The following is a 20703-nucleotide window of genomic DNA, read 5'->3' on the forward strand; positions in this document are numbered from 1 at the left end:
ATCATAACCCACAGCTGAGACAGACGACCTGCAGAGCGAGAGCCCCTCCAACACCTTTAGGTACATAAACAGCAGAGCTGATGTGTTGAGTTTACTGTGTGGCAGAATGAGCTCTACAGACAGTCAACAACACTTTAACATGTCAAACACAGCAGTCGTTCTCCAGACGGTCCGATAATCAATACTCAGATGTCAATACTGAAAAAGTATTGACATCTTGAGTCGTATCTATCTTTATATCTAATTCTCTTTGAGTAATGTCTGCTTCTTTTACCAGTGAAATGACCAGTGAGTTAAGATTTCTTTTTTAATAAATGAAATGTTCTGACTGTAAAAGCCGACTTCTGCACGCTACACTACATCATGGATGGAGCTGGAGGCCGGGCGCTCTCGTTCACGTGAGTCTCTGCGTGTTTGAATTATTCAGCTGAGTTTTATCTCCGAGTGGACGACTGTGTGACTCAGTCATGTGATCGAGAGGCACCGCTGAGTGCATTCACTCATCGATGAATGTGAAATCAGTGAGCATTAGTGCATACATGTGAGAGTGCTTAGTGCACATGTGAACACACACACACACACACACACACACACAAACGAACCTGGAGTTATAACCACCGAGCTAATTACATCAAAGGGTCATGAGTTCATCTCTGGGTCAACACTGTAGCTTCTGTACCTTCAGGATCTGGCCCCACTGGATCACACACACACACACACGCACACACACACACGCGCGCACGTGCGCACACACGGCACCATTCCTTTATTCTGTTCAGATTTGCAATTCAGGATGTTACAAAGTGCTTCTGCAAAGTGGGTCCAAAGTGCTCTGAAGCGGCTGCTAATAGCATTCCTTGTGTTAGCCGCAGTGGGATGAAATTTTACATCACAAATGAAAAGATGTGCGCGGTGAGAGAACATCCAAATGGAAAATCAAAATGGAATAAAATGGGCTGCAGAGTCAGGATGAAACCCAGGAGAGAGGGGCATCAGGTGGCTGCAGAGCTCAGCCAAGAAGCCTCGACGCCAACTTCCTGTTTCCTCCTCCGTCTGTTTTGTTCTGCCAGCACATGATGAGGAGAGGCTCTCACTCACTGTACAGCCTTGGACCTGCAGTGTAAAGCTATCCAGAACAATTTCTCAGTCCCCGCGGACACGCACATCAAACGACAAGCTACAGTACAAAGCTACATTAGCCCTGTACAGATGCTGGCGGCACCTCCAGCTGCTCCTCCACAGGGAGCTTCAGTGAGGCCCAGCTGGTCTTTGATGATAAACCTTTACATCCAAACCTTCTCCAGGAACGACAGCAAAGCAATATCCATCGACAGCTATAGTATACGGGCTATATGATCAATGGGGATGCAGCATGCAGCTACATACTGCCCACGGAAGCTACAGCAGCCGAGCAGCTGATGAATTCATGGAGCTGCTGTGTAAATAAAACATCCATAATTCCCACTGTTGATATTAATAAAACATATAAATCATTCACAGACTCCACTGTTGAAGCTATTGTTATATACACAAGTTAATTTCACATTTGATATCGGGACGCTTTACCAACCCAACATGTGGCTATTTGACGTCCTGGGAATGAGACTCAACAATCAACTATCTTTGTGGTGCGTTCAGGAACAGCTGGGACAAATCCTACTGACTCTACCTTTAACTTTAATAGTCTTTGAATTATATTAATATGACGTGAGCTTCAGTTAGCTTTGACCACAGATGTCCTTCAGAGGGAGACTTTTTACTCTGATACTCTGAGTACATGTCAGAGCCTGTACTCTATTACTTTTACTGGAGTAAAGAAGCTGAATCAGTACTTCTACTTTCACCAGAGTCTGTTTTTACACAAGTATCTGAACTTCTCCTGGAGGAAACACTGTGTGGACTAAATGAAGCTTACAGCATGAATATGAACTATCTGCCTGTGGTTTCTAAATCACCTCGTTACAGAAATCTTTCACTTATTTCCATCTTGATGTGAAGAGCTGGACTTAAATGAGCACTTACCAGCCGGACTCACATGGCTACTGTGATAACGTGCAGCGGTGTGTGAATGTGGAGTGGGCGACATGCAGGGGGTTGATATATGCTGCAGACTTGTGCGTAGGTGAAGGTGTGTGTTTAACGGGGGCGTTGTATTATTCAGGGGGACGTGTGATTGTAAAACACTGTGGGAGAGATTCTGAGATGTTGTAAATGACTGAGGACAGGGACAGTTAGTGTGTGTAGGCGCAGCATGATTCAATACTGAACAATATAAGACGGGGCCCACTCTATTGATCAGTGATACGTATCAAGATAAGCTCCAGCCTTCAGAGCACCGCAGCTGGCTGTGTAGCGGTGCTGCAGCTTGTGGTGAAGGATAATAACGTGAAAACCCCGAGGAAAAGTGAATGAAACACATCATAATTGTCCCCCCGTTTTCCATCAATATGTAAATGAATGTCACGTAGAAAACAAACAATGCATAATGAATATTTTCTCAGGCCCAGACCTCGTAACTACACAAACTATGACTAAGAGACAACAATGCTACCAGGACTCCCAGCTTGTTCTCAACATGTGGAAATAAACTTTCACTGGTGAAAAGTTAAATCAGACTCCACTCTTATATCTCACATCTGTCAATCATAAGGCTACTCGTTAGCTTATGAGCACAAAGACTGTAAATAGGGGAAACAGTTACCTGCCTCTAATTAATGCTGTACAACACGTTATATCTCAATAAACAACACAGTGTCGCAAAGTGGGACACTGTATTTTACATTACTACATGCTGCGTTGTGTATTCCCATGTCCATTTTTTCTTTAAGCCAATGCAGATTTGTTTCTATAGCACCATTCAGACACAAAAAAGTTGTCACATGCAGTAAAAGACATCAGGCTGGTTTATGAATATCTTTAAAGGAACAGTTCACCCAGAAAAGTAAAATCCAGTCATCATCTCCTCCCTCCATGCTGATGGTAAGTCAGGTGAAGTCTCATAGTCCACAGAACATTTCCGGAGCTTCACAGTAAAACAGAGTCGCAGCATTCTGCTGAACAACTGAAGTAGCTGGAGACTTGAAAAACAACCAAAAAACAACAAATGTCTCAGTACAGCTCGTCTGGTGTAATCCAAGTCTCCAGAAACCCCCCAACTGTTTCCACCTAAGAAGTTATTTGCACCCTTGACACATGTTCGAGAACATGAACCAACTTCAGACGTGGTGCGTGCCAACGCTTTCAACTAAGCAACTACAGTGAAGATCTCATCTTAAAAAGGTGTAATTACCGTCATCTCAAACCAGCATGGGTTTTAAATCAGGTCTCCAGCTGCTTCAGTTGTTTAGCAGAATGCTGCAACGCTGTTTTGCTGTGAAGCTCCAGAAATGTTTTGTGGACTACGAGACTTCACCTGACTTTCCATCAGCATTTTTTCATTTTTGGATGGCTTATTCTTAATAAAAGATAATCTCGGATTCCCAAAAATAATCATGAGCGTGGAATCTATGAATAAAGAACAAGTCTGTGTTCTGGGGGTTGAAGTGTGAACTGTTTCTTTAAAATAAAAAAACAGGGCCTTTGTACTCCATCTCTTGACAAAGCTCTGGAAAAAAAAAGCTAATTCTGTTTGCTTGTTGTGCGTTGAGTGAGCAGAGAGTGCACACGTGGGTCACATCTGTGAGTTTATACTCACATTCCACTTTATGGACGTTTTTATAAATACACCTGTTTGTTTTAATGCATCCTGAGCGATCATAACCCACAGCTGAGCACCACAGAGGTCCCTGCAGCCTCTCCGGCAGCTCCAACATCAACAGTTGAGGTGATGTATTGATGTCCAAAATAAAAAGCTTTAACGTGTCAGACGCAGCATCATTCATTCTGCAGCAGGTTGGATAATCAATGCTCAGATGTCAATATTAAAAAATCTAGCTCATATTTCATATCGACCCCCACACAGCTGTACACTGACACATGTTAATCACCAGCCTCCACATCTGTGTCACAGATATTCACCGTCTGCTGCAGGTCGGGGATGAGGATGCGGACGACCAGCGAGTTTGTGTGAATGTCGTCCATGCGGCTCTGCGATGGCTCGGCCGTGGCCCTTATGGTCTCGTAAATGGTTTCTTCGCGGGAGCTGTCGGAGGCACAGTCGTCTGAGTAGTCGGAAAAGCTCTGGGCCATCTCATCCTCACTAGAGGTGGGGCTCCGGGGCATAGTCAGCAGGCCCGCCGGATTCAGCTGCGACACAGAAGGAGAGAAGAAAAGGTCAGAGTCACACGAGCACAAACTGTTCATTAAGACATGTAGGCATTAAAGTTTTACAATCCCCCTGATCCCCTTAAAACACTTCTCGTGTTCTGAAAGAGCCCCCGAAGACGATGCGTGTTTGTTTGTTCATCCTTTCTGTGCTGCAGGAGGAACCCTGAGGAATACATGTGACTGCACATCTTCACTGAAGGATTCGCTTCATTAGAGTTATACTGTGTGAGAGCAAAAGTACTTCAGCAAGATGAAATCTGCACCTGCAAGCAGCCGTGCAATCTGACCAAAGGCAGCAGGCCAAGTGACTGCACTCTGTGAAGCCGAGGCGTCAGCGTGATTTATGGATCAGCAAATGAAAGAGGTACCGTGTCATTAGTCACTGCTTGTGGTTATAGAATTAAGACATTTAAAATAACCTGAATATCTAATCACACGGTGTCCTCATTAGACGTTAGACTGCAGGGACTCAAGGTTTGAACATCATTCATTAACTGAATATCAACAACAATATCATTTTGCATACCTGCAGTTGTTTGACCTTAAAGACAGTGGCAGTTAACTTAATCTTCTCTAATGTGACATATTTCACACAGAAATGGAAAAAAATGCACAGAGTGTCCATGGTTCTGTCAGAAGAAGTCCACTTCATGTTCTGCATAGACTGTCAGACGGTGGGGTGATGTTCGGAGCTACTGTCCTGATTAAATTCAGTGAATCAGTAAATATGAGCGACTGTGTTGGAAATGATCTGGATCTTCAAAAAAGTCAAAGGAAACAGTCTGTGGACAAAACTGAAGGAAAGAAAGCTTCAATGTGATTCTGTGACACGAAGAGCTGCAGCTCCAGTCTGTAGAAACACGACGTCATCAGTAAACACTGATGTCACAGTGTAACGGCTGTACACAGATGGTTTCACTCTAATGATCAGTCTGGATTTTTCCCGTCATATGACGGCACAAAGGAAACACGTCTGCCAGAACAGGAAGAGGCACTGTTGTCCCAGGTCACTATCCTGGAATTGGAGTTTGGAACAATGCCATCGTCCATCGCTGATGGCTGACAGCCATCGACTACTAATCCCTGACCTTCGTAACAAAAGGCTCCCCACCAGAGAGCACAATTAAGTGGCGTGTCCCCTCAGAGTTGCCGTAGGGCAAGAGTCGTTGTTGTGTGTGATATGTGGGGAGAGGAAATGAAAAGAAGCATGTTGCTGCTCAGTGCGCTAACATTACGACCGTTTATTATTTTCTCATTAAACCAGCTCCGTTAGGCGAACCCAAGACACTTCCTTCGCTAGTCGGACAACGTTGTCTGAACAAAGCTCAGTTACGGACATGTGGTGCAGAGACGAGGACGGGCACAGGGATGTCTGTCGGTGGTAACAGGAGACAGTTTCCTCTGCAGGGTGAGACAGTTGGAGTTGTCAGAGCAGCAGTGGGAAACAGCGGCGGCTACAGTGGTGAGCTAACACACAACTGCTGCCTTACGACAACACTGAGGGGACGCGCTGCCTCAAATTCATAAACAACGATGTCATCGTCCATCACGATGTTTCACTGTAGACATCGTCATCTGTCAACTCAGACATCGCCCAACTCTAACATGAATAACTGTGGAAACTCTACGCTGCAAAAGAAAAAGAAGCCGGCTGATGGAGGAGGCGAAGAAGGTGAAGAGGGATAGAAACTGAGGTGACAACCAGAGTGAACGGACGGACGTTCACTTGATGGAGACGCTTCAGAACCAGCGCTCTTTCTACTAGATCAGTGAGTAATAAGACCTGAGTTCTTATTAATACAACCTATATTAAACTTCTCACAACGAGCTCTGTGGATTATCTTGAGTAGCCGGTCATGATTTCTGGAAAGAGATATTGCTGTTGAGTATTTTCAATCTTTTCTTTGAGCACCATGAGCCATTACACTGGAGAGGAGGCAGTAATCTCTATAGCTGGTATCTGCAAAACTCACACCAAAAACATTCAGATGGATAGATGCTACAGGTAAGAGGAAGTATTTTAGAGGAGTGAACTGTCCCTTTAATAACAGAAGCCTGGTTCGACCCCTGCTGTTTGATTGATCTGGATTACTGACAGAATCTCTGCGACACCAACACGATCATTTCTGTTCATCAGCGGTGAACAAGAAGAGCTGATTCCTCACTTTTCAGTGAAGTGTTTGGTTTGATGAAGAAGCAGCTCTCCAATCAGAGCAGCCGACAGAGAACAGACGCCACATTCAGCTGTGGGGCCATTTGAAATGTGTCACCTCGCAGCATCTGTCACACTCATCCTGCTCTACATACGTCCATTAGCTGAGCTGCCGGTCATCGTGTCATGGCGCCGTCCCAGATACCTGGACGACCGCTGAGACAATGTGTTCTGATAAAAAACAGATTTCTATCAGCGTTTCTCTCCACAGACTTCATCCTGCTGCTTCTCTCATTTCACTGTGTTTTCCTCGAGTGTGACGTCCCTAGAAAAGTGCACTGAGGGTGTGAATTGTTATAATAAGGTGTTTAGAAAATGATCAGTTTGCACGTCAGTTCTGGTTCAGTGGAGCTTTTTGTTCGTCTCCATGACGGCTTCCTGCTGCGAGATTCAAACTGTAATTTGTATAATTTCCTTTCATCCTTTTTCAATCAGCATGTGGTCAATTATACACACTCTAGATACTACAGTGTCATATGGAGAGTGTGTGTGTGTGTGTGTGATCGTGTGTGTCGGTTCACAAATGTGTTTACATCATGCTGAAAAATATGTCAAATATTAAAATCTAGCGAATTAAGTAAACAAATAATAATAAGTCAGTTAGCTGAGTAATTCACTTACATGACTGATGCTCGGATGAACTTAATTATCATTTCCGATGAGCTCATATAGATGAAAACATTTTGTGTCTATGGCAACCAGTAGCTCCTGCTTAAACATGGAGGATGCACACAGACTGAGGCGGCTGCTCACATACAAACATTTAATTCAGTTAAGATAAGAACAAAACTTTGTGCTTGTCGTGTTACTCAAAGATGTTTTGTTCTACTTTTTGATGTTATATATATATAACGATGTCGTCTGATCCCACACAGAAATAACAATCTAACTGACACGAGCCTGACAAGTGGCTTCTTGTTATCTCTGTATATTTTTGCCTCTCAGGCGACACACAGGCCGTCCTGAGTCTTTGATCGATGGAGCTTGATGTGGCCGTCCGCAAGCCTGAGAGGAAAACCTGCAAACAGCACTCGCTTTGCATCAGGAGAATCTTTACAGATGTTCTTCTCTCTAATCTTGAACGTTCACACACTTCAAGATCTGAAAATAACGCCCCATCGTACGCTGCAGGATGTTCACCACCTCACGTGATCTCACGGGGAAGCAGATGTAAACGAACGGAGGCTGTAGTACAACAACTTTCTGTTGTAACGTTAAACTCTACAGTGAGAAAAATCAAAAAGAAAGGAAACAAGTCTGGATGAGAAATGATCGGTGAAACGAGGTCAACATGGGTTATTGATTCTCCAGCAAGAAGATTTCACTTCACAGCTGCTAATAGTGTTTTATGTAAACCTGTTCTACCAGGACACACAAATAAAAGTATGCACCTGAAAATCAGCATAATATGACCTCTTTAAAACTGTTAGTCTACCTTCATTTTGAGATAATTGGTTTCCTCAATTGTTTTAGGTAAAGTCATGAACTCACTCATACAAACCTTTCACTAGATGTTATTTTCTAAATTGACTTTAACATTTTCTTAACTTTTCTTTACTCAAAGGTCTTTGGAGTCACACTGAACAAATTGAAGAGGCAGAAATAGAAAGAGGACTTGTTGTTGCTGAGCAACGGGCAAAGACAAAACAATTAAGAGGAAAATGTAAATATTCAGTAGTTACTTAAAATAGCCATTTTTAATTTTCAACAAACTCAGTGAAATTGATTTACCTCTTGATGTTGTTAGTGGTGAAAATGGATTTAATAGATTTCTCTCATCATCAAAGTGCGTATTGATAAATACATGCAGGGCAGGAAATCGTATTCATGTAATTTCAGGGAAACTTTTTCTTCTTTTGGTTGATTAGTTCTTACTTCAGAAAACAAACACACATGCAAAGCTCCCTGTATGTCAACAACATTCATTACACACCACCGGCACAAACACACAGAAGAGTCTGTGATCATCAGACTCTGCAGAGGCATCGTCGGAGGAAACACATTAATGAGACACCTTCTTCTGCTCACACACGGCTGCTTCTTCTCCGCCATTAATCTTAATGCTGCGCAACAAAAAACAAAAAGCCAATCAAATATTTCCTTCTTGTCACACAACGTGATAATTATCAGCTGATTAGCATGCTAATTCATTCATAGCCAAAACACTAAACAGACATGCCTGAAGACACGTCTCTGCACGGGAAACATAAACGTTCACAGAACGGTCAAAGCTTAATCCTATTTAAGTTAATTTATTTATTTTATTTAAATTAGGCGTGACTGTTACCTCTGATAACGGGACGCGTATGTTTTAAATGCTTAAAATGAGGATGTTTTTCCAGACAGGTTCAAATATTGTTTAAATTGAGGAGGAAAAAATCAGAATGACACGATTAAAGAAAGATTTCTCGTCTGAAAGTCTCTCTGAGAATACATTTTGAGTAATGACCGAGTTGCAGCATCGTTATAGATCTCAGGCAAAAGCAGAAAGGTCTGATGGGATCTCACAGCGCCTCTGATTTTGTGTCTGATGACATTCATATCGCAGACTGACTGACAGTTTTCAGGAGATTGCACCATTCAAGCAACTTCTACAGATCGGCCTCATTAACCTGGTTCTGCTGCAAAGGGCTGTGACATCTATCAGGTTTCTCATGTGCACATGATTTGATCATTTCTAACAGCACCAACCGGCCCACACACCACCTATCAGCACCCGTGTAGCACCGGCCACTGCTGCTGGGCACGTTAACCAGAACTGGCCTTTTCTAATTACACAAGTCCAGCGCAGTTGTCACCCTCCTCTCCCTACGTTGTCTTTTTATCACTGTGTATTATCAGGACTGGTGTGGTGGGTTTAGCAGCAGAATGGTACAGATGACCCTCGGCTCACCCTCCCCCAGGGTGGACGCAAAGAAAGCAAAGAGCATTTAGAGCCAGTGTTTAAACTGTGGACTACGAAACTTCCCCTGACTTTTTCATTTTTGGCTGAATTTTTGAAAATAAACATTAAATATTTGCACCCCTCAAATAAGGGAGGCAGCGTGGACTCCTGGGGGATGACAGGTGTATTTTAATCACGGGGACATGTCACCCCTCAGATTGCCTACTGAATGTGCGACACCATCGAATCAAGAGAAACTCGTCTGGCCTGAAACGCTCTCTGGCTCTGAGCACCGTCACTTTCTCTCTGGCTGCGTCTATGAAAGTCAAAGTGTGAATGTGTCGAAGAGTGTGTGAGACTAAGAGAGAGAGAGAGGGAGAGAGGGAGGACGGGAGGACGGGAAGAGGACGGGAGGAGGACGGGAGTGTGACTGGTTCTTTTGTCACGCTTTTTTTTTTACCACCTCTACTTTAAAACACACACACACACACACACACACACACACACACACACACACACACACACACACACACAGCTCTGACCATTGTAACGAGGCCATTTTTTTTTTGTCATCTCTGGATTAATTTCCCCCCTCACTTCATTCACTGGTGTAATTGAAAAGATGAAAAGACTTTCTCTGAGACTTTCCAAAGTCTTTAGGTACCTAAGAGAGTATGCAGAGTTCAGTAATGAAAACAGTAATTTGCTTTTGATTTGCATGAGACGTGCATATGAATGTGAGACAGAGAGAGGGAGGGAGGGAGGGAGCTATAAACGAGGGAGAGAGGGAGAGGAAGGCGTCGCTCTCTCCAGTGTAAACGTCTGTAACAGGGAGAGGCTGAGAGTTTGTTGAACACCTGTAAAACTAACACCTGGGATCAGTGCTCGGGCCGTCAGAGCAGAATAAATACATTTAATATAAAACTGTGCAAACTCAGAGGACACATCACAAATACTTGAGGTGGATATTATCAAGTCTAAGTCTTCATTTGTCTGATAAGTTTGATTGCTTCATTAATTCATTATGTGGTGTCACAAAAAGAGGGTGTGACATCATGATTGACAGCTGAGCCACACCTGTGGGTGTTTCGGGCGGGTGTATGGCTCCAAATGACACCACCAGTGCAGTACGGCCGCCCTCACAGCCAGGACACTTTGACTTTATCATTGTATAGTGCTCTGAAGTGGAGACGCATCGACCATCTTTACTCTGTAGGTATATTTATTTCGCCTGACTTCACCCATTATGTCACTTTTCTGCTGCTCGCTCTGTCTTGCTTCACCACACAATCTCTACACATAGCACATACTACGTACTATGTTGTTTATTACAACAAGGAAACAAGCTTTACTGGAGAACAGGCTGCAGGCAGGAAGCGAAATCCACCTTGTAAAATCAGATCAGTGTGCTCGGTACTCAACAGAAGGGTGACGAGAAAACAGGACGGTACTGAGAGGTTGTTTCGGTACCATCCACAACTTTTGACGATGGAAATTAAAAATTGTTTCAAAGTGTAACAACCTGAACTGAACCAGACTGCTTGACAGAAACGAGGCTTAAGTGAAGTTAAAAACGCATCTAAAATAAGAAAAGCAGAGGAAGTGGATCAGATGAGGACGGTGTGTTGGCATTGTTCGACAGTTGTATGTGAGCGGAAAACACGTCAAACACGCAAACGCATATCAGTCTGCATCACCCAGATGTGTCAATCACCGGAGCGAGGCAAAGATACAAAAACAGGAGACTAAAACTTCTCCTCGCTGTTTTTAAGCAGCCTGTAGATGTGAGAGCAGACAGGCTGGCATTTACATCACGTTTACATGTGTTCTTTATAAGTCCTGCGAAGAAATATGACGTTTGTTTGTTCACCGTTCACTGCTAAACGTACGACACACTGCACCAACTGTCTCAGGTGGATCAAACTGTAACTACTGTCATTGGAAAATGAATGAAAACAAACCTATGACCCCAAAACCGAGGTACAAACTGAAATGACTGCTGTGTACTGTGACACCTCTACCGGTCGACTGTTTGTCCATAATGTATCTGCAAGTCACCGGTTGCCATTTCTGAGGCACAGGAAAATGAAGTCCTCTGAATCCCTCCTGCAAAGTTTGGCTTGATTGTGTCTTCAAGCGCAGAAACAGCCGTCAGTCACACCAATTTTAAATGTGGAGAGAAAGCTCGGAGGTAAGTTAATCTTGAAATGATCATCAATAACAAAATGAGGAGTGTTACCTGGTTTCCTAGACGACGAAGTGGGAGTTCAGATACGGTTTTGCTCTGCATAATTAAAATCAGACATTTAGAAAACGTCTCGCAGCGTCTGTGAATAGAGAAGTAACAGCATAAGAGTTGTATGTGTGAAGGCACACAGATTCATTTTCTATCACAGCTTGTTGCTTCAGAGATGTTTCTCTACTCAAAGTGACTTCACTCCCAAACAGAGTCTACCTCACACAGAGAGACGACTGACAGGCCTCCGTCAGGAGAATATCAAACAGCCTCATTAACAACCAACCATCTGAGAGCACATCGTAATGATAAATACCTGTTAGAAGCACAACTCACCTAGGTGCAATAAATTACTGTAACGACAACCGCTGTCACGTTAGCCGGGGCGGCGTATCACCACTGATCCCTGTGTTATTTAAACTGAACACAGAGCGTAAATGAGCCTGCAGTAAAGGTTAGCCGTGACACTGATACAGACAAATTCAGTATTTCTCCACGACTGGGAGCAAATCTGACACACTGAGCTTTTGAAAAGTCATTACTCCAGTCCAGGTGCAGAATCACGCCATGATTGGGTCAGGTGTTATCAACCTTCACACACACGCTGACATTTAAAGAGCCTGACGACATCTGCTCGAGCTGTTCGCTCCACGTCGAACCAGACATCCCAATATAAAGTCATTTTATGCTTCGAATCTTCTACTAAATTGTTCATGACAGAATTAGACTCAAGGACACTTTTCAGTCTTGATCCATTAATGAAACAAAGTCTGGAGCTTTTTTTAGTCAGTTTCACTTAAATGTTATTAATTGACTTTTTAACTTGTCAAGAACTAAAGCTGGGAACTAAATCCTGCACAGAAAAGATTCCCTACGAAAAAACAGCTGCTTCCAGCAAAAGGCTCCAGAAGACAACAGACTGAACAACAGGTACGACTAAGCTGTGTCACCAGGCAGCCCCAGGTGCTCCTGTACCAAACACCAACACACATCCAGCAGACGGACGGTTTGCTTTCATAACGTACGCCACATCTTTCATGAATAACAAGTCAGTGAGGAACTGATTAAAACTGATCTGACCGACATGGCAACCTGGACTCTGCAGAGCTGGACTCAAGAGAGCGAGGTGAACTTCAGGTGAGCGTGTTGCACCATGTTATTATTTTCACCTTTTAAAAATGATCTCTCCAGATGAAAAATGTAAGTTTTATGTAACAAACTGTCGATCTGATACTGTGGCACCTTGTCTCTTATCTTGTCTCTTATCTTATCTTAAGATACGTATATTTCATGTTTTCATTTCCTGCTGATCAACACAACAAATGCATCATCGCTGTAGCATGAGAACTATTTTTAAATAACTGTTGCTACAGTAAATGCTATATATTGCACACACACACACACCTGACTGACAGATATGAGTCCAGAGTTAAACCTCTGCTTCTTCTGTCTGCTGGTGACTTTTTGTAACGATTGTCTGAAATGAAAACCTGCAGAAAAACCAGAAGTCTTCACATAAAACCAAACCTGCAGCTGCCTGTAGGATGTGAGTCGGTGGTAATATCAGACATATTCTGTAGCAATAACCTAAAACATAACATTTAAACATGTACACTCAAATGTGTAATGTGTGACTTTAACTCAACTCCATTACCAAGGATGTTTGTCCAGCTGTCGTCTCTACGATCGTATATTTAAATCTCTTCCTATTTTATTTCTATATTTCTGTCGTCACCATTTTCATTATTACTTTATTCTATTACATGTTTTACTTTAACTCAGGTCTCACCTGTAAACGAGATCTTGATCTCAATGTGACTTCCTGAATAAATTAAGTGCAACTGTCAGATGTTTCTTACAAGGTGATGAACTGATGAGTAAATGTATTTAAATGTAAAAAACTGGACATATAAACACATAAACATATAAACTTAGCAACAAGCCCCTACATTTATGTACAACATATAAACTACATACAAATATGTTCCTAACTGATAAACAATGGTTTCTTATGATGTCAGCTCACTTTTTACTTGCATTCCCACTCGATAAGTGATTAAGATAGTGAAGAAACGTCTGCTCCAGGACAGCACGCTGTCCAGCAGAACCAACATCCAGTACATTGAGACCGCGCCCACTAAGTCAGAGGGGAAGGAGAAGGAGCAGAGCACTTAAAACCTGTGTCTACCCAAACTGGACCTTTGTCAGAACCTCTAAAAGATCCAGAGCAGACAGAGACAAAACACCCGGCAGGCAGAAACAGAGCGACGGAGTTGATGCTGTTCAATGCAGCAGGACTGCACAGATTTGTACATAAAACCATAAAACAAATGGCACAACACAGGAGGTCCAACTCCTCAGGTCCAGACTCTGCTGTCCACTTACATCTGAAGGAGACACATCATTCCTCTGAAGACAACAATGTAAACATCTTGTCCAGAGAAGACAGATGGTTTGAAAGACGAGTAAAAGAATCCATCTGTGTCAAACTGGAACGACCATCTTTAACAGAGGAGGTGGACTAAGACGTGACTTATCACCCACCTAGAATGCTGTACTGAGTTCTCTCCCGACCCACATGAAGGCCGGTTGGGTCGAGGAATCACAAGTGGCCCTAACTCTGAAACTCAGAGCTCACACGTGTCCCTAACGGCTCTGTAAGGACGCTCCCACACAGAGGTTAAAACCCTGCGACTCCCCTCCAGCTAGTTAGAAGTGAAGAAGCCTCTTGGATGAGAGGTGAGACGTCTCCAAGATACTGAAACACGTCCAGCTGCCTACGATACAGCACTTAGCACTTCATCTATTTCCATAAGGAGCTCATATGAACATTACATGTGCCATATGTCCTTTTCTATGTCAACATATTGAAGCGTGTGTGTACATATATTAGATTTCTGTGTAACGCTGGTGTCGTTTACACTCTGAGTAACAGTTATATTCTCTGTAGGAATCGAGTGGGCAGAGGAAGAGACATTTATCGGGTTTTCCTCCTGTGAAGGTCAATAAGAAGCCGGAGCTGAAAGCAGTGAAAGGCCGCGGATGACAGACAACTGATGAGCTTGTTCAGCCAGCAGAGATCATCTCTGTGCTCCGCTCACTGCTTTGTATCACTGACATGACGGATCGTGAGGCACGTTTGAGTTTGATTGATGCTGTTCGTCAACATGTGTGTAATCGTGTGTGTGTGTGTGTGTGTGAGTGACGGGTCGATGACAGATGTCAAAAGTGACAAACCGCCTTAAAGGCACACGAGTGATGCAGAGCTGTCTCCTACTACACTGTACAGGCCCGTGATGATGAAACGCTTGTGAAATGAAAATGATGAGTTACAGCGTTGCCAGGCCGATAAAATCTAATCCATCTGTTTGCACGACAACAAAGAGTTAAAATGTGCAGAAGTCTGACCTCGATCTGTCAGCGTGTCAGTCTTTATAAAGGACGAGAAAAACAGACAACAACGGCGGTCTTCATGTGCGTACAGTACTTCATCATCACAGGTAGAAGATCTCAGCGTTCAGGTGCGTTCAGGTGCGTTACTGCCACCTACTATAACAAAACAAGAGTGGAGAGAACTGGGACTTATTTGAGAGAACGTATTGTTTACACCACATCAATATTCCACTTTTCAGTCGACAGGTTATAAAATTAGCGGTTAACATTCCAGCAAACCACAGAAACGTTAGCATCCGTACCAAACGTGCCACCTGCTAAAAGGCCGACTACAGTTCGAGTCACACGACTGGATATTTCTGAGGACACCAGGGGATATTTACATTAAACCCAGCAGATCTAAAATCTGCATCAAACTCACTCACACGTACCAGCGATCTAAATAAACCTGGTTGATTCTTGAATTATTCCCTGAGAAATGAACCAAAATAACATTTCATGTTACCGTTAAAGAAAGTCAGAAAATCTATTCTGGGCTGAGGCTCATCCTCCATCCAAGTCTGGTGGAAATCTGTTCACTGGTTTTTGTGCAGTCCAGCAACCAACAGACAACACGGGTGAAACATAACCTTGGAGGAGAAGTGTGTGAATATTTGGACGTGTAATTCAACAATATTCCTTTGAATAAATCATATTTCTTCGATGATTGTAACTATGACTGAAAGCGAGCAACAGACACAAAGGTTGCATGTCTTGTTGTTGACTGTGGCGTCTGTTTGTCTAAAGGTTACGTCTCTAAACCCTCAACAAAAGGTGATGGGGTTAAAGTTCTGTCGCCTAGCAACAGAGGTTGTAGGCAGAGGGACTGAATCACCTCCATCTGAAGACGTCCTCTTAATAGTGTTTTCTGAGACTTCCCGTGTCAGTCCAGGACAGAGCATTGTTCTCCGGTTTCTGAGGAGACGTGAAGCCTGAACTGCCGGAGTTAAAAGGATGTTTAATGAGCACTTTACACGAGTTGATGGAGGTTTTAAAGGTGCTCCTACGCCCTGCAAAGAACCCGTGCCGTGTTTAACTGGAAGCTGTTCCAGTTAGACCGGTGCTGTGTCTTATAAAAAGAAGTCGTTGCTGCCTCTTCCTTTGTTTAGCAGACGTTACGAGTCTTACGACTGTCCCACAGGGTTAAACGACATCCTTTACTGCCTGACCTTAGTTTCGTCTACAGAATCTGTGTTGTCCAGTTTTGATCAGAGGTATTTGGTGAAGGCCACATTGTCTTTGTTTTTTGGTGAGCTAGAGAGCTATTTCAAGATTTCTTTCATGTGAGGATTTTCACGATAATCTCAATCAATGATTTCGAACCGACTCATTGTTCGTGTTTTTCATCGCAATCTGCAATAAATGTTTTCATCGTCCCATTTATATTCATATAAATATCAGTGAGACACTCTGCAGTGCTGTCCTCTGTTCGGATGCTAAACAATGTTTTCATGTGTTGTTTTTCTTTTTCCTCTCCCAGTATCTTCATGACGCGGAGAGAAACAGTGAATCACGTCGATCATTAAAGCTTCTGTAACCATCACTTGAAGACTCGGTGCATTAATCTCCTCTTCAACTGTTCGTAACATCGTCAGCCTTCATCTGTTCTCATCCTACAGAGCATTCAGGAGTCTGCGGTGATCAAACAGCCGTTTGATTTGATGAAAACGCTCTCAGCGTCGAGCGTTCACAACCCTCCTCGTACCTCTGTAACAATGAAAAAGCCCCTGAGAGACGACCGCTCTGACATGAGAACCACAGAGGAAGAAAATATCATCTAATCCATTTTTAATAAGCGCTTTAATGAGGACTTTTTAATTAGTAGGATTTATCATGATTGATCACCAGTCATGCAGCACGATGTCCCCGAGTGTCAAACTGGGAGGAGGAACAATAGCAGTAAATAAAGCTGTTATTAAAACCTTACATACGTCTCACCGCTGAGCTGCGGCTCAACAACAACCGTGTAATTGAGGTAAATTATACAGTCCGGCTGATGATGACATCACTGACACTCACTCAGTTATTTCTTTCAGGCGCGTATAAAAATGTTCTCAGTGTTCAGTGTGAGGTTTTATCTTCTCACAGCCCAGTTAATGTTTGATGAGCGTCTTCTTCTGTGGTTTACTCACAAACTGAGGAATGCAAAGAGTATAAAGAGAGAGAGGGCTACCACACACACACACACACACACACACACACACACACACACACACACACACACACACTCGTGTTAAAGTTTCTGCCGTCAAACAATAGAACTGGATTCAGAGCAATTTACTGGCAAAAGACAGAAAGTCACACACACACACACACACACACATTAATCAGTGTATAATTTCGTCTAATCCACCACCTGCTGCTTTAATCAACACATGGTAACACACACACACAAACACACACACACACACACACACACACACACACACACTAAATAGATCAGCTGTAGTTTGTCTTTATGTTCTCACTGGTTCAACTCACAGATGTAAGATTCCTGCAGTAAAATGTTAAAAAAAAGGATTAGACCTTTATATATTTCCTTATGTATTTTGTTGACTTGTGAACTTCTACGTTCAAACACAGAAACTTTATTCTGTGTCCTATTTACTTTTCATTTTGTTTTAATATTCCCCTATTTCTTCAAATGGTTTTGAAATAAATCCAGGCTAATATTTATTTCCTCAACATTTTAATGGGGTTTAGCAGCACCCTTACTCAAAATGTGTTACTGATGAATCCTCTGATGATTAATTCATAGATTAGTAGACCTTTTTTTTTCAACAGCACAACATGCACAGGCACACGCCCCGGGTCTGACCCACACAAACAGCTGTAAAAGTGTAACCGTTTGGCTTTCTGAACTTCACATCGCACCGTTTATGCTGACTTTATATTCATTGATTGCCTTTTCGGAAGCAGCGAGCGGCCGCCAGTCACCGCTGATGAAAGCTTTCACGCTGGCTAAGCTGTAATGTGTGGACAGACTCCTCCGAGCCAAGTGTCAGCTTTTTGTCCCTTTTCATCTGTGCAGCATGTCATCAGCGTCACTCAGCGCCATTACACCCTCCCCATTTCTTCCCTACTGACCCAGACAATCAGAGAGGAACTGAGTGACCTCCCCTCTGAGATACGGAAGGAGAGCAGTCGAGAGCAGACGGGGAGAATAAACCGGGGTGAGGAGGACAGAGTGGAAATGGAGTGGAGTTTTCTTTCATGCACAGAAATCAGAAAAAGGGATGTGAGGTAATGGAGGGACAGACTTTCAAACTCAAAGTTCAATATAAAGACATCCTGCTACGGTCCAAAGAGGGCGACCGCAGCGCGCCGAACGGACAATGAGCTGCTAGTTAGCGCGGCTCTTAAATGAGTGTGTGTTGGGCTCGATGGCTGTGGGCGTCCTTGGCTTTGAAACGCTCCACTGTGACTCGTATACCTGAGACCGAGGCTTCACACTCGCTCCAGCACTCTGCTGTGATCCCGCTTTACTGGTAAGCCTCTCTTTCTTTTCTGTCTTCAGAAAAAGGAAGCGGAGACAAACAGAGCACACAAGGACACAGATGGTCCACCGCTTTAAAAGAGAAAACACTGTGTGTGTGCATATCTGTGAGTATAAGCAAGAGACGAGACGAAGAGAGAAGAGAAATGAGCATACTCTTCATTTCACAGTGAATAATTGCCGTGCCAACTTGAGAACGAGTGCCCGCTGTTACATGGAAGTGCTCTCCTTTTCATGACTTTCGCTTTCACCGAGGCTGAGCGACTGTAAAACTGCACAGGAGCTGCAGAGAAACAGCCTTCAGATACACGGTGCTCGGTTTCAAGTGTACATACGCTTTAATCTTCAGGGATCAACTGATGTTTTTTACTTTAACTTTTTATTCAGTGTTACATAATCACACACACATACACAAGTGTTTGCAAAGACAACTGGATGATTTTTGTTTTCCTCAGAGCAGCAGCTACAACATAGGACAAAATGCCACTTTATTCATTTATTGAGTTTATAATGGAGACATGAAAGCAGACAGAAGTGGTGCCAGGCTGCCAGACTGACTGCAGCGCCAGTTAGTCTTCATGTTTCCCAGGAGAGTTTGTGTCCGATGGCAGACAAAGATGCAAAGTGAAAGCGAGGTTTATTGTGATCTAATCTGAACGTCGATGGTGTCATTACTCTATAGCCATTAAACATTATATCATAATGATGAGGTCACTGGTTGTGCAAAAGGCAAAAAATAAGACACACATTAAAAGTGTGTGTACCAACACATTTGTAAAAACAGAAGCATGTCTGTTCACTTATTGATGGACAGTTAAAAAGTCCATTAAACAATGTTCAGTTTGGTTCTTCTGGTCTGGACCAGGACAAAACCAGGACTAAGAGTCTACAGTCCTGCTCGCGGCTCTGTCAGTCTCACGATGCCACATGTTGTACCGGTAGATATTTTACAGGATAAGTGGAAACTGAAGCTATCACGTCCTGAGGAGTCATACAAGTTGACTATACGACACATATTTAAGTATATTGTTAGGTTGTGACCTCTAGTTGCTGTAGTAATTATAACAGCAGCAAAGGAGGAAGTCAGGTGACGTAAAGAGCGACATAAGTCTGCATAGCGAGGAGGACGGGTGGACGGACAGGTATCAAGTAGTTTTCTTGCCAAAACAAAGGTGTGAGCATACGACAGGTCCTGTAGGTCTGCGGCAGGTACGCTGCAACGATCACGTGTTTTGGGAGTCACCGGCTGTCAACCTATTAGTCATTCAGGTGTGAAGATGTCCTGCACGTTTCAAAGCAATCCATCAAACAGCTGGCCAAAACATTGACCTGCTGGTGGCGCTGCAGGAAAAGGCTTTCTCCACCACTTATTGAATAGTTGTTGAGATATTTCAGACTGCAGCATCATATTTCATAAACAACAATAACCAAGTTCAAACAGGACAAAAATAAGTGTCTAGTATCGAAATGTTACAGAAGAGTTGCTCTGTATGTCTGACGACAACGCACAACACGAGCACAACAGAGATCTCTTCCATTGATCAGCACATCAATTGACCAGCGTTCGCTTGAAAGCGGACCCGTCCACAGAACAGTTCAAGTGTCAGCGTTCACCTCAGCATCAATGAACCAAACTAAATGTGCAAACACACCCGAGTTAGTTTAATCTGCCTGATGGCCGATTTGAAAGTACAGTAACCTGTTGCAGGTGCGGTTCAAACAGACTCTGATGTCTTTGTGTTTCTGTTATTTACGTAGGCTGGTGTGAAAGTTGTCACTCAAACTCTGGACGAACAAAAACTCTGAAACAACGTGTCAGCTCCTGAGTCCAAAGCTGACACTCCACAGACATCTGTGACGGTCGAGATGTGATTTAATCATCGTTACAAACACTAAACTTCTATTAAACCATCTGCTGATCATGGAAACTGTCACAGGAGTGAGAAACCTGTGATTGACACGCTCTGACACACTGTGTGTTTTTTACAATACAGAATGACAACACGTCGGATTGACAGTGTCACTTTATAACCCCAGCAACTGATTTATGCATCAGTCGGGTCGCTCTTACACCCACAGTGTATTTTCTTTTACTGTAGTCTCGAAGATGTAAATTAAAGCATCTATTCTGAACATGAATCCCACAACAATGATGCCAACGCCTCGTACACTGTACA

At 43.2% G+C, this 20703-nt stretch overlaps 1 protein-coding gene across 4 annotated transcripts in view; it reads right to left on the reverse strand.

The window, feature by feature from the left end:
* LOC311259259 (SH3 and multiple ankyrin repeat domains protein 2-like) overlaps positions 1-20703 on the reverse strand; it is a 210944-nt gene that overhangs the window by 150837 nt on the left and 39404 nt on the right. For all 4 annotated transcript variants that reach the window (XM_084356291.1, XM_084356293.1, XM_084356292.1 and 1 more), the window contains one exon: positions 4018-4245. In XM_084356291.1, the coding sequence (XP_084212417.1) occupies positions 4018-4221 (204 nt within the window). In that variant the 5' untranslated portion in view covers positions 4222-4245. The remainder of the gene's footprint in view (positions 1-4017; positions 4246-20703) is intronic.

Source organism: Pagrus pagrus (assembly GCF_965226575.1).
Source record: "Pagrus pagrus genome assembly, chromosome: 1".
In the NCBI taxonomy this organism is placed as follows: Eukaryota; Metazoa; Chordata; class Actinopteri; order Spariformes; family Sparidae; genus Pagrus; species Pagrus pagrus.